At 43.5% G+C, this 13,973-nt stretch overlaps 1 protein-coding gene across 7 annotated transcripts in view; it reads left to right on the top strand.

The window, feature by feature from the left end:
* Positions 1-13,973, top strand: part of GLI3 (GLI family zinc finger 3) — a 255,063-nt gene that overhangs the window by 140,274 nt on the left and 100,816 nt on the right. For all 7 annotated transcript variants that reach the window (XM_019539113.1, XM_019539080.1, XM_019539103.1 and 4 more), the window contains one exon: positions 8,709-8,814. In XM_019539113.1, coding sequence (XP_019394658.1) covers positions 8,709-8,814 — 106 coding nt within the window. The remainder of the gene's footprint in view (positions 1-8,708; positions 8,815-13,973) is intronic.

Here is a 13,973-nt window from a genome sequence, read left to right as displayed (position 1 = left end):
TGGGAGGGCCTGGAGCATTACGGGTAGAGGGAATGAGGGAGCTGCCACGCCGCCCTCCTCCAATAACAGCCAACAGGGAGGGGGAGGTGGCAGGGAAGAGGAGAGGAAGGGACAGAGGGAGAGAGGGAGGGGAGCAGGAAGAGGAAGGTGGGGGGGGGGTTGGTGGCAGTGCCCCCTTGCCACTGCTGCACTCCCTTACTTCCCCCACTGCCATTGCCGCTGTCTGTCCCCAACAACAGCCAGCAGAGAGGGGGGAGGAAGCAGGGAGGAGAAGGGGAGGGGAGGCAGGGAGAAGGGGTGTTGCCTGCCACCCGGTGTCGGCAGCTGTTGCTGCATGCAACCTCCCTTCCCTACCTGTTCACTGATACTATATGCCTGTGCGTATACAGCTTATTTGGCTATACTCTATTTTTTTAAAGAGACTTTACTCTGTAGCTGTGCATCTTAAGCATAAAAGATATTTTTGCTTATGATATTAGAGGAGAAACCAACTCCATTTGAGCAAACTTTTCTGTAAAGCATTACTGGAAATCATGCTTTACTTTAAAGCATTAGGAACAAGCTTAAGTCCATACATTTTCCACGGTTAGCATATGGTTAATTCTTCTTGAAGTCAGTGGGAGTTAACTAGGTGTGTTTGTGTGTCACAGGGTACCCCCCGACCAAAACTGAGATGCCATGCTCTACTGGCAGTCTGCCTAACTCTCTCCCACCACACCTTGATGTTAGTTGTTACACAGAATGCAGGAGGCTGCCCTGGTCTTATTACAATGACCACTTGGCTTGTGGTCCTCACCTTATGGGCCAATTCTATGGCTCTGTACCTTCCCTACACCATGCCCCATGCCTTGCAGCAATTGGTAAAACATCTGCAAGGATGCCATCTGATCCAGCCCCTCTCTGGACCTTCCGACCCCTCAGCCTCTCTCAGCCCCACTCCAGGCCTTCAGACTCCTTGGTCTCACACAGCCACTCCCTGGACGTGTCCAGTCCTGCACTCTAATCCTGGCCCGTAGACTGGGCCGATGGACCCCTCTGGTCCTACTACACTTGCTGGGCCTCACTCTCCAGACCCTCAGACCCATCTGGCCCTTCACTCTATTCCCTGGCCCCTTGCTGGGCTGCTGAACGCACTTGGTCCCAGTCTCCCCCCCAGCCCCTTGCTGGGCTATTGGACTCATGTGGTCCACGCGGTCTTCCCCGCAGAAAATGCTTTTCTGTGTGCTCCCCTAAACTTCCCCCTCCATGGGGTAACCCACAAGGCATTGGGAGCTGAGGCTTTCCAGTGTCCTATCCTCACCTTTCTCTGGAGTTGCCCATGCATGGCATTTTATGGAGGCTGCCCCACCATAGGCAACCCCACCATGCTAACCAGCCCCAGCAGGATGAATTTGTGGTCTTGCCCAGGACCAATCTTCAGGTCTACCTAACCTTACTCATCCATCTCTGGGCTCCCCCTAACTGTCCTACACCCCTCTTGGGCTGTGAACCTCCAGGGCCCCTGGCCTGGCTACAGAGTCCTCCATCTCTGGCCCCCTGCTCATTCTTTGGCCATTTCCCTTGATCCCTTCCCCTCACATGGCCTAGCACCAGCCATCATCATCCTGTGCTCCACTCCCCTTGACCCCTTTGTCTCAGCTGTGACCAGTTGAGAATTCCAGGCTCTCCCAGATCTGGCATGGTCTATTTCACCCTTCAGCCCTTTCTGGGCCCTAGCCCCATACAGGCCCATTGAGATTCTCAGGGTCAGTCCTCCAGTTGTCAACCTTCTTGTCTTTGTCAGTCTGCCCTCTTGGGCCCCCTCCATACATCACTTCCTCTCTCTGGGCTCACCCAGAGACCTCTGTGGATCTTTCCTAATGCAGCCCCTTCTTTCTCTGGGGTCATTTGGACTGCTCAATAGGCCCACACACTCTGCCCCACTCATGGGTTTGCCCAGACACTTCACTAGGTCTCCCAAACATTAAGTCCCTCTCTCATGGCTCACCTGGCCTCTCAATAAGCCCGCAAACTCTCAGCCCCTCTCCTAGGGCTCACCTGGCTTCTCGATAGGCCTGTGAGCACTCATCATCTCTCTTTCTAGGCTCATCCAACTTCTCAACAGGCCCCAGGCACTCAGCCCTCTTCTCAGGGCTCTGGACCCCTACACTGGGTCCCCAGGAACCTCCTCTTTCCCCTTAGTTCCTCCCCAAACCTCCAGATGTTATTCTTCTTGCTGGCATTTAGGAGCAGCAACCTACCTGCTGGGTGATGTTCCTTCACCAGCTTCTAAGATGTTACTGCCAGCCCTACTTTCAGGTCTAGTCTGGGCTTATACCCTGTCTAAACCTCAGGTCTGGGCTTATACCCAGCCCTCCTCCAATCAGGTGACTTTCTTGATCAGGCCTAGCCTCACCTGCTGTCCCCTTGGGTCAGCTGACTCCACAGTTAGCCCAGAAGCCCACCTGCCAATGGCTCAGCAAGATGCTTGACCTCTTAACCTGGCAGCCACATCAAATGCCATGCCACAAAATGTGTTTCTGAATTGGGGCTTATGGCCCTATTTAGGCAGCTGGCTCTATACAGATAGATTCTCGAGCCTGTGTAGTCTGTTGACTTCAGGATGGTCCATAGGGATTCAGGGCTCAGGCTACATGGATTGTGATTGCAAGATCTAGGCCAGTGATTCTCAGCCAGGATGGTGGGGCACCCTGGGGCCTTTGAAGGCTGCCATGAGTTGTGCGGATATAAGTAAGGTGTGAGGAGGTAAGCAGATAAGCCAGGCTCAGACTTATCCCTGCCTGGATGACCCCCACCCCTTCTGGCCAGCCCCTTTGTAAGAAAGTAAGCACTGTAATATATAAACTAGTTTTTGTTATTGGGTGCTGCCACTCAGTTCACAGAAGTTGTGGAGGGGTGCCTTGAATTCAGAAAGGTTGAGAACTACTGGTCTAGGCCCAAGTTAAAGGAAGTCAATTTAATATCTTTGTATGTGCTTATAAGAAAGCTGGGCCTGGCAGAAACTACCTATTTTCATCTCAGCCAAATTTTCCACAACAGGTATTTATTTAATGAACAATTCATAGATTTCATAGACATTAGGGCTGGAAGTGACCTCGGAAGATCATCGAGTCCAGCCCTCTACCCCAGGGCCAGGAAGTCAGCTGGGGTCATAGGATTCCAGCAAGCTAAACATGCAATTGCTTCTTAAAGGAATTCAGAGCTTGCACCACCCCTGGCGGCAGTCTGTTCCAGGTCTTGGGGGCTTGGACTGTAAAGAAGTTCTTCCTTATGTCCAGCCTTAAACGGTCTTGGAAAAGTTTGTGACTGTTTGACCTTGTCACCCCATGGGATGTTCTGGTGAACAGGCGTTCCCCCAGATCCTGATGCACACCCCTTATATACTTATAGGCAGTCACCAGGTCCCCCCTGAGCCTGCGCTTTTCCAAGCTGAAGCTCTCAGCCTCTCATTATAAGGCCTGGTTCATGTGCATCTAGAATCTCACAAGTTTCTCTACATCCTTTTAAAATTGTGTAGCATTTTTGAGACATCATGACACATCATGAAGATTCTTGAGACATCATGAAGACTGAAGTTGCCTTGAAGATTTTTTTTTTGCTGCATTATGGTGGTAGAGGGGAAATTTCTGGTGACAAAACTGAAGAGTTTTGTTGAATGTTTTTTAAATTAACAGTTCACAAATGCAATCCTTTTAGACCACTTGTCTATCCTTTTATTAAGGATCTTTGTGTGCATAAGGGGGGGAGGTAACAGAGTGGTTGTGACATTTTGCTACTGTTCCATAGACATGTGTGCAAGCCTCTGCTCCAGATAGATATTAAAGGCCACCCCCAGCTGAACTAGCTGGATACTTGGTCATTCAGGCTTGCATACCTTTGGCTGTAGAAATATGCCTTAACCACACTGTGTTGAATTCTAAGGGTAGAAGGACTCTTGGCTTTGAGGTCACAAGTTGTATAGATGGTCAAGACCTCTCTGACAACACCTAACAAACAGTAAGAAGCAGATTTCTCCCCTCCTCTGCAGGTATTCTCTTTATTCTTATTTACCCTCTAAGCAGTACAGTGTAAAGACAAATGGCACAATATGGCCTGTAATATTTTTATAGTATCTCTAATGAGACAGTGGGCCAGATTCTAGACTAATGAGATTACAGGCCTCTCCTCTCCTCTCAATTACTATGTGGGAAAAGAATGACCAGCAGATAACTGATTATAGTCTTAGCGACAGCCACACACATATTTTAAAATTAATTTCTAATTAAATACATGCCAACAAATTACATATTTATAGGGTTCTAAGTGCATTCTAAGTGAAGTCATAGGTATTAGGGGCTTTTTCAGATATCCATTTGATATAAGAGTATTTTTCATATCAATATTCAAAGCTCTTCAAAGTGGAGAGCTTTTTGGACCCCTAAGCATGTAGAATTTACTGCTTACCTCTGTGTGGGAACTTATCCACACATGGCAGAATTTGAATTCCCTCAGTAAAATTGATTCCACTAGTTTGCACATTATTCTCCCTGTCTTCCATTTAGCATGTTAGTTTGCTGACAGTAGAGTACACAGCACTTAGCAGCTGGTTTGTGGAACCATCAGTCAGGAAATTGTATGATAAATAGGAGGTAGCCAGGTTTAGTGGCACTTTATTCTGCTTCAGCAGTTTTAGCCTGACTTTGGAAAAGTCATCATGTGGTGTTTTTTCAACGGTTGCAACAGGAAAAGGCTACAGTGCAGTAAGTTATTACACATAGACTTGAGTTATGATGTTCATCGACTGTATTGCCCATGTGTAAATAATAAACTATGAGATGGATAATAATGCTGGATGCTAGGTATGCAGCTTGGTTCTAGTCATGTGGGGTTGACTTAGACAGCTCCCTGTGCAATGATGGAATACTTCTGTTTCCCAGATGGTAACTACAAACAAGATGCAACCAAGATGTGTAGAGAAACTTAATGTTAGGAGACCCAAAAAGGATTTTTTTTAGATTTATCCAATTGCATTTCAGTGAACATGAACAGAATATAATGCAGTGTATATATAACGTACAAACAGATGCATCAAATACTAATTATTGGGTACTTTACCTTTCATCTGTATACTTAGAGTGACCGAGGTTTTAGGTAGTTTAAAGGGCATTCTTTTAGTCCTGAGAGAGGAAATTACAGATCACATTTTACTTTATTGCTAATGCTGTGCAAGATTAAACTGTATTTCAGTGGGTAAATAAGAGTACTGAACTCCAAAGTAGATGCTTAACTCAGATCAGCAAGGATGAAAAGTAAACTCTGCATCGTGTGCCTGTTTGTTCACTGTATAGTTTATGCCATCTATACTGTACCATATAGTTTAGACCCGGGATGGGCAAAATATGGCCTGTGGGCTGGAAATGGTCCACGGCGAGTCTTTGTCTGGGCTGGATGGGCCCCTTCGTCCTGCCTGGCACAGGCACAGTCCAGCTGTGGCGCATCCTGCTGCCCTCTGGGCACACAGCGAGGCTGGGGTGGCTCCACCTAGAAAGGCAGTCCAGGTGGCAGGCGGTGGCCCCAGTGCTGTGTGCCCAGGGAGCAACAGGACAGGCCATGGGCAGGTGGTGCAGGGCTGTGCCCAGGTTCTGACCTGCTCTGGTGGGGGTGAGTCCAGAGTAGGCATGGGGTGCACTGTAGGGCACACGAGCTCCAGGCTGTTGTGGGGTGGAGGCGGGTGCTGACCTGCTCTGGGAGACACATTTGGGGTCTCCCATGCACACCCCAGCATACCCTCGAGCCCTCCCCTGCAAACGCCACAACCTCACTTCCCCACACACAATCCCCCCCCCACACACCTGTGTGCCTCTGGGGGGAGCCCTGCTCACCCTACACATGTGCCTACACCCCTTCCATGCACACCGCACACCCCCCACACACACCTCAGCCACCCTCCCCCTCAACACACCCCACAGACCACCCATTACACACCCACCCACATCCACAGATACCCCACATCCTCCTTACCCCACATACACACGACCCCGCACAAACTTCATACCCACCCCTCCATACACTCCCCTCCAATATACAAGAGTAAGACTTCATTTTGAGCTATTATGCAATCACCTCTATATACACCACACAAACGCACACAAATCAGGACAAAAATATTTTTTAAAATAAAATTTAAATATATTATTGTCAGTGTTTAATTTTTAGTATACAATTTGGTTTTTTTTCCAGTTCCAAGATGGGAAACCCCCTTTCCAAAAGGAGTACTTCTGGGGACAATGGGAGGGACTTCTGGTGGCAAAGGTCAGGGGTTAGGGGGCAGGACTTCTGGTTCCAAAATGGCGACCAGAGGGCAGGGCACCTGTCAAGGGGCAGGGATACCCTTGCTGCCCTGGAGAGCTCACCAAAACTCATTAAGTGGCCCTTCAGATAAAATAATTGCCTGGCCCTGGTTTAGACAGAGTAGGGTTCTGTCAGATGCAAGTCAGGATTTCAAAATCTGGCCCTTGGTGCTCACGTCTCCTCTATTTCCTGTGTTTCTCAGAGTTACTATAAGAGATGCAGAGGAAGGGCATGTTTTACTGAAGAATCTGTATGTGTGTGTGTCTCATAGAGGAAAGTAATGGACATGTGCTTTTATTATAAAGGTTAGCAGTCTTTTTTATTTTAAACCCCCAAACTTGTACTCATAATACTCATAAGTTGGTAGGGCCTAAATTCAGCTCAGAATATTGCACAGATAGGAGCATGGTGGTGCATGGGGTGCACAAACAAGGCATCAAACCATATAGATATCTTTCTCTGCCATTTTTTCACCCCCAAGCATTTCCCTCTGAAGTTATATTAGCCTCTCATTTCTGGGGCTGGCGACTGATGCAATTGCATTTTATGCACTAGAAGCAAGTAACTTCTGGTCCACCAACAACCATTAGGCCAGCACTCACGTAGTAGGGTCCTGTGATCTACCCTGATTCCTCTGGAAGCCGGTGAGCCTCTGATTAATGTCCAGTTAGTGGCACATGGCTAGAATTAGTGCTATCATGAATAAGGTTTCCCTGCTTATGTTAGTAAACCACAATCATTTTTCATTTTTAGGACCAAGTCCTGAGACAGTAAATGGGAGAAATGTTCAGTTGAAGATCTTACTGTACCTAAGATTGTAGCTTTGAGCAGATTATTTCAAATGTTTCAAAATTTTCTAAAAAAAGTATAAATATTTGTATAGAATTTGTGTGAATCCTCCTCTACCCCAGATTTGTCCACTCTGCACTTGGATTTCTGCCATGTCCAGTTTTTCAGGTCAAACCTTTGATAAAAAGCATTCTCGCTTTCTGACCATCTCTTATTGGTTTGAGGCAATTGTCTTCATTGCTAACATAATCTAAGAAAGACATAACAGACAGAATTTAAAAGGAGAAAATACAAATAGAAGATAATTTAAGAGTCAGCAAGCAAGACTGAAACAGGCATCTGGCTTGGTTTTACGGATAGAGCATAATTAAGGATTTTCTTTTTTTAGAATCATTTTAGCGAAACCATGACACTACATAACATCTGTTCTCATTAGCTTTTAGGATCACATAAACATGTGGATTTAGTATAAAGTAGAACATAGTGAATAGTTGGTAGGGACCTGCTTACCATTGGAAACATTTTTCTTTTCAGATTTGCAGAACTGCATGAACATTGTCTCCTCCATTCAGGAACGTAATGGCGCATGACATACCTTAGAAAAGGATGTTTTTACATAAAAGGTTGCAAAGGTGTGAAAATGTCATTTGAGAGCTATAGTAAGCATTTGCCTTCTCATCCACAATCAGGGAGAGATTTTACTAGAGAGTTATTTGGAAAATACAGGGCCAGACTGTGCTGGTCCTTATGCAAGCTACGTAGCGGGGGGTTGTGGAGGAGACTCCAGGTAACCTTCTGCTCCTGCATACCTCATACCAAGGCTGTCTGGAAGTAATAGGAAGTGCAGTGGCAGCTGCAAACTTGGCTTTCCCAGGAGTAACTAGCTGGAAACAGGGAGGAGGAGGAATCAGAGCAATGGCTCTTTCCCCCTACATGTCAATCGGCAGAGGTGTCCAGCCACATGGGAGAAGGACGCCTGATCCTTTTCAAGGGCTGCATCGAATTAATCCCCTTGCCCTGAGGCACATACCTCCTGATGCTCCCTGGTGGTGCAGTGTAGCTCAGCGTCTCTCCCAGCACAGGCTCTACCGACCACATTTTCCTTCTAACGTCATTGTGTAATTTACTCCAGATACTACTTAGCGTGCTTGCCGTTTTAGTAGTGCATTCCACTGAATAATTTTGTTTTACTGTATGCTATTTGTATTCTATATTTAGGCTTTTCTTTCTCTGACAATTTCACTTGTTTTAATAAAAAAGAATCAGGAATGCTTATGAAAGTTCATGATCCTTTTGATCTGCCACTTCACATATGTGCACTGTAATTATTTATTAAAGGCTTCTTTACGTAATTTGCCATTTAAGTTATAAAAAGAGAATATTCAAATAAATAAATAAATATTCATGTCAATCAATGCAAATTGTATGGGCCAAACTCTCCTCTCACTTATGGCAGGCTTGCATTGGGAGAGGAGAATTAGACCCAAAGGCATGCTACGTGTCGTATGTAATTTTAGATGCATTATCAATACACAAAAATAGATGACAAATGTATTCAGATTTAGACCCTTGTTTGTTTATTTTTTCAGATCCGCCTCACCTTTTCCCAGCATTCCACCCTCCTGTGCCAATTGATGCAAGACATCATGAGGGGCGTTACCATTATGAACCATCTCCCATTCCTCCTCTGCATGTGTAAGTATTAATGTTTTCCACATCTCTTCTTCTCATGGTGCCTAGAACAAGAGAGAGGTATTTGAATCTTTATGGTGCTTAAAACTGTGTCTGGAAAGCTTTGCAGGTCTAGCTCAAGAGGAAGATTTACTTTTGGAATGCATTGAGTTTATCTGTTCGTGGGTTCACTGAAGCAAAACCAGGCTGGTGCCTTAGGAATGCCTGTTATAATAGGTAGCTGGCAAGTGTTACCTATATATTTTGCTGACATTTATTCTATGTACTGTCATTCTATAAATACTAAATTAAAAAGCACCGAGCCCTGTGAAATACCACTAGACAAAACATGTATTTTGTCTGGATTAAGCTTGGGATTCTTCATAGCTAAAATTTCCTGTAACGTCAAAGCTTTTTCTCAGTGACTGCTATGAAGTGTAATGAAATTTTTGGTAAATTTTCATAGTATCTGTTGTACGAGTGCACAGGCAATCAGTTGATTGATGGGAATGTCACGCAAACAAAATGGCAAATGTGATAGAGCACATGGTTTACACAAAGATAAAAGAAAAGAATACTAGTGATAACATGCATTAGAAAAAGCACGGGAGGACCCTTTAGAAATAAATATTATCTTACTCTTTGTGCAGAGAGAAATATCAGAATTACAAAATAAAACAATGATCTTCAGTTGTAATATCCAGAAAACTGCCACATACCATAAAAAATGGAGCTATAAGAAGGGCTTACTTCTTTGCTAAAAGGCTTGATATATATATTTAATCATATCTAATAATCACCTCTCATACCAAGAAAATACAAGAAGAAAAGCACAAGTAATACTTTGAAGAATAATGCTAGTTGTTTAGATGGCAGATTGCTTTGCTATGGCTATTAGTTACAGCTGTGTAATTACATATATGCAGAAGAAAAATGAAGTTGTTTTAAAACAAGTCCTCCTCTGTGAGCAGAATTAATTGATATTAACAATCCTAACTACATGCCCAAGTACACACACAATATTTTACTAACAGTTTTTTGGATCAGTCTCCTATTACTGAATTGTAATTTCAGAGCAAATTTGCCTGGAGGTAAGTAATAAATCTGTGTTGCAGTCTTCCATGGGCATTAGAGGAAAAGTGGGTATTTATAGAAAGAGAGAGTACAGAAACTTGTTATTTATTCCTCAGATTTTCACTGTGCTGTCCATGAAATGCACAGAGCCAAATGCACAATAAAATACATTTGAATAAAGATTTTGATTTAAACCTCCCATGCAAAGATGAGGGCATTTCGAATTAAGATGGAGGCATCATACACATTCACCCTGTTGCTTTTAGGTTTTGCAGTGCATATGAAGGTAAATTCTAACCAAAGATTTTTAGACTCTTCCTGCTATTTTATAAAATCAGTGTGCGGTTTGAGGCCCAGGACATGATCCTGCCCCTTTTTTGAAGTGAGTAGGAGTTTTGTCTTTGGCTTCTTCCAGGACATAGTTGTGTAAGTGAGCACAATGTAATAATACTTTGTATTTAACTGCTACCTGTCATTCCAAAGAACCCCAAATTCTGGCTCAGTTGTTTGCTTGAACAAAAGATTGCAGGGCCAGCCCTTGTGAAGAGTCTGTTAACTGTTGCTGAAGTGTATTAGGCTCTTGGACAGATTGCAGAGATGTTTTACCATTGCTGGGGATCAAATGGGGTAAGTGGGAATTTTGGGCAGTTATCCACTTTGAAATAGGATGAGGACTTGGAGCTTGTGCACCTGTACTGACTAAAGTACCACAAGTTCCTCAAGCAACCAAAAAGAGGTCAGCATTTCAGCGTCATGTTTCCTCTGAAATGTAATAATACACCTTCTTACATTACATACGGTCAGTAGAATCAGGAGTGTCTCAGAAAGAACTGTGCCGCTTATTAACTCACAAACACCACCACTTCTGCTGCACCCTAGAGGTTTCTCATCTGAGGAGACAACATACGATTACAAGAGACAACAGATCTTAGCATGTGGTGACGTGGCTGCAGGCAGTTGTCTTAGGCACATATTGTAGTGTCAACCTTAACTTCAAAATTAAAATTCCCTTGATATTATTGCTTTATTTTTACACAAACTTCACTAGAGTTTTCCATTCATTTGGTTCTGCCATTCTTGCACAGGTATGAAATAAACTAGAATAGATCTTTGGTGCCATTATGACTTTGTAATTAAATGTAAAAATCTAATTAGACAATTTAAAAAATCTGTCACATTCCAGCAGCAGCTTTGTAGGTGTTAAAGTTTGTCATGTTTTTATCATTTTCAAAAATAAACACTAAAGTGTATGCATGACATATTTCAACCACTCTCTTGTAACTGTTATGGTTTCTGGGACAACTCTAGACTAAAGAATATAGGATTTTAGTATAGCTGACATTAATTGCTCTTTTGGGGTCATTACTTGGTTAGCTGTACTAATACCTTAAAAAAAAAAAAATCTAACATAAAATTATTTCAGTTTTTAGGAGATAGGGCATAGGATAGAAATTATGGAAACTGTTTGTCTATTGAGATTCCCTTATTCTCTGCTGCATATATTACTCATCTGTCAAAATAGAGATAATGATGCTTACTCAACTTTGCAAAGATCTTTGAGATGTACAACTTAAGAACTGCTTAAGATTTCCTGGAATTAGTTAGTTATCATGCAATCAGAAGAAAAGTATACAGAAATTTCAAATGTCAGTGTATGTCAACTCCTGGGCTCCCCATAATGTCATTTTTGAATGACAGGCAAATCCCAAAAATATTCTATGTTATACACCCCTAAAAATAGGGTTGTATGTTTATGATGGAATTGCTGACAGATGCTTATGTGTAATAAGACTAAGAGGCACTGCTATAATTATGCTATTGTATCCTATCATTAAAGATTCCAATTGAAAGAGGTTTATAAATTGCTCCTCTTCTTAGATAAACCACCCTACATTAAGGCATCAATGATATGGTACAGAATTAAATTAAAATCTCATAAAATGAAATATGTTCTGTATTAGCTGTTTGACACTTAATTTGCCTCTGAATGAGTAGAGGAAATCACAAATTAACCTGCCTTTGTTTTTCCAACCATGGCTTATTAGGTGTTAGAACAACTGTAATTACAGCCCGATAATAACCCCCAGCCTTTATGAATATGTACTGAAACATGTCACTTTGTGTTACCAAAACCTGTTTGTTAGGACTGATTTAGTTTTCCTAGGATTTCTGAAGTACATCTTCAATTTATGGCTTAGCAGGAAGATGAATAAAACTTTAAACAGCATTAAAATAGTGTTATTAAAATCTTTGTCTCATTTCTTAAATTCGATGAATAAATCTTAATTTTAGTTCCTTTCTACAATGATACAATTTTTATTGAACTATAAAGCTAAATCATTTTATGCTTTAGAGACAAGAATTAAAATATATCAAGAAATCTGTGTATTTAGTTTTTTCTGTTTATGTGCTTTGTTCTTTCTTGAGTTTGTCAGAATGATTTCTTTAAAAACAAATTATTTTGTATTTGGCAGTGCTTTTTTACCCTTCCAATTTGCCAATCCATCTTCATATAAATCCACCTTCTCCTATCAGTCACCAGCCTGTTGGTCATACTTTTACTATATTTGGAACCATGCTGGAAACAAGTGTTATTCAAACATAGTTGCCACTAGAAGCAGACTTGCCCTTACCATTATGAAAAGGATTTTTTTTCTTTAAATCAGATTGTAAAGAGGCTGTAGACTACCTTTGTTGGAAGTCAGATTGATGAGCATAGTTTTCCTTAACACGAAAGATCACTATCAACACTTTGCACCATCCGGGAATGCTTAGAACCTTGCTATCTAAGATGGAGTAAACACAGGTTAGTGTAATTAACCCCAACTCAGCTGCTTTAAAATTTTACTCCCTATACAAGATGAGGGTATCTCATTTTTTAAAGGAATTAAGGGTTTTTAATAACGTTTACATTGCAGGAATTGCCCTAGAAGACGAGAAGATTTTTACGTTTCAGGACTGAATATAGAATAATATCGCAATAATACACCCTAAAAGCCTTACCCACTTAGCAAAGTAGAGTTTGTGCCTTCCACTCTCCTTATACATCATTTCTGAATTTGATCCATTAAGTATGTAAGAGAATGAGTCCAAGTACGTGAAGGAATATACAGTGATAATATTTATGTTTTAAGAGTCCAATGGGAGGTTGTAGCAAGTGACAAAGTCACTGAGCATGTAACCAACCTCACTGGCTTCTATTCAGTTACTTTACTTCTTGGTTGGAAAGTGTATACAAAAGCTTGCAGGACTGGGCCCAACTTCAAATCAAACAGCCTGATTCAGTAGTACTCTGTGTCTTGCATAGTCATTACAGCTATATATGAGGAGTATGAAATGCAGAAGAGGCTGTCCCAGGTCCAGTCTCTTTAGTATCTTCATTAATGGCTTTGGAAGATGGAACTGAATTTACACTTATTATTAGCGGTGCACCAATAGAGATTTTTGAGGCTGATACCAATAGCCAATTGGCCTGACTGATATGGCCAATAATTTGGCCAGTAAATGCCCGTGCATGCGCGCAGCTGCAGCACAGCAAATAGACAGTGAGCAGCTAGGAGAGCTGCATGCAGCTGGTTAGTCTGTTGTGGTTGAAGGGGAAGGGAGGGAGGAAGGGGTGTGGGGAGGCAGATTGTGACTCTCATGGTGAGGGAAGGAGTGGGGCAGGCGTTGCTCAGCTGGGGCAGGGTGGGGCATGGGATGGAGCCATGGCTTGTCCGGAGGGTGTGGGGCAGGGTGGGAGGTGGCTCCTGCCACTGTACACACCCTAGGAGGGTATGGGGGGAGGGCTGCGCTGGGCTCTTCCGGGTACATGGTGGGGGAAGGGGGTTGGGCTGGGGCTGTGCTTGGGGCAGGTCATGGTGGCACTGAGAGGAGGTTATGGGGGGCCTGCAGTCACCCCAGATTTCGCCTTAACTCCCCTCTCAGCACTGCCACTGCCCACCCTGAGTGCAGACCCGGCCCAACCCCACATGCCGGGAAGAGCCCAGCGTAGTCCTGGCCCCAGGCCACAGCTGCAGTCCACCCTGCTTCTCACCAGGCAGATCTGGGGGCACACCCCCCACCAGGGTGTGCGTAGTGGTGGGAGCCATCTCCCTGCCCCACACCCC

Source organism: Crocodylus porosus, unplaced genomic scaffold, assembly GCF_001723895.1.
Source record: "Crocodylus porosus isolate Cpor-Errol unplaced genomic scaffold, CroPor_comp1, whole genome shotgun sequence".
Taxonomy (NCBI): Eukaryota; Metazoa; Chordata; order Crocodylia; family Crocodylidae; genus Crocodylus; species Crocodylus porosus.
Note: the sequence above shows the minus strand (reverse complement) of the source record. Positions and strands in the feature narration are given on the sequence as shown.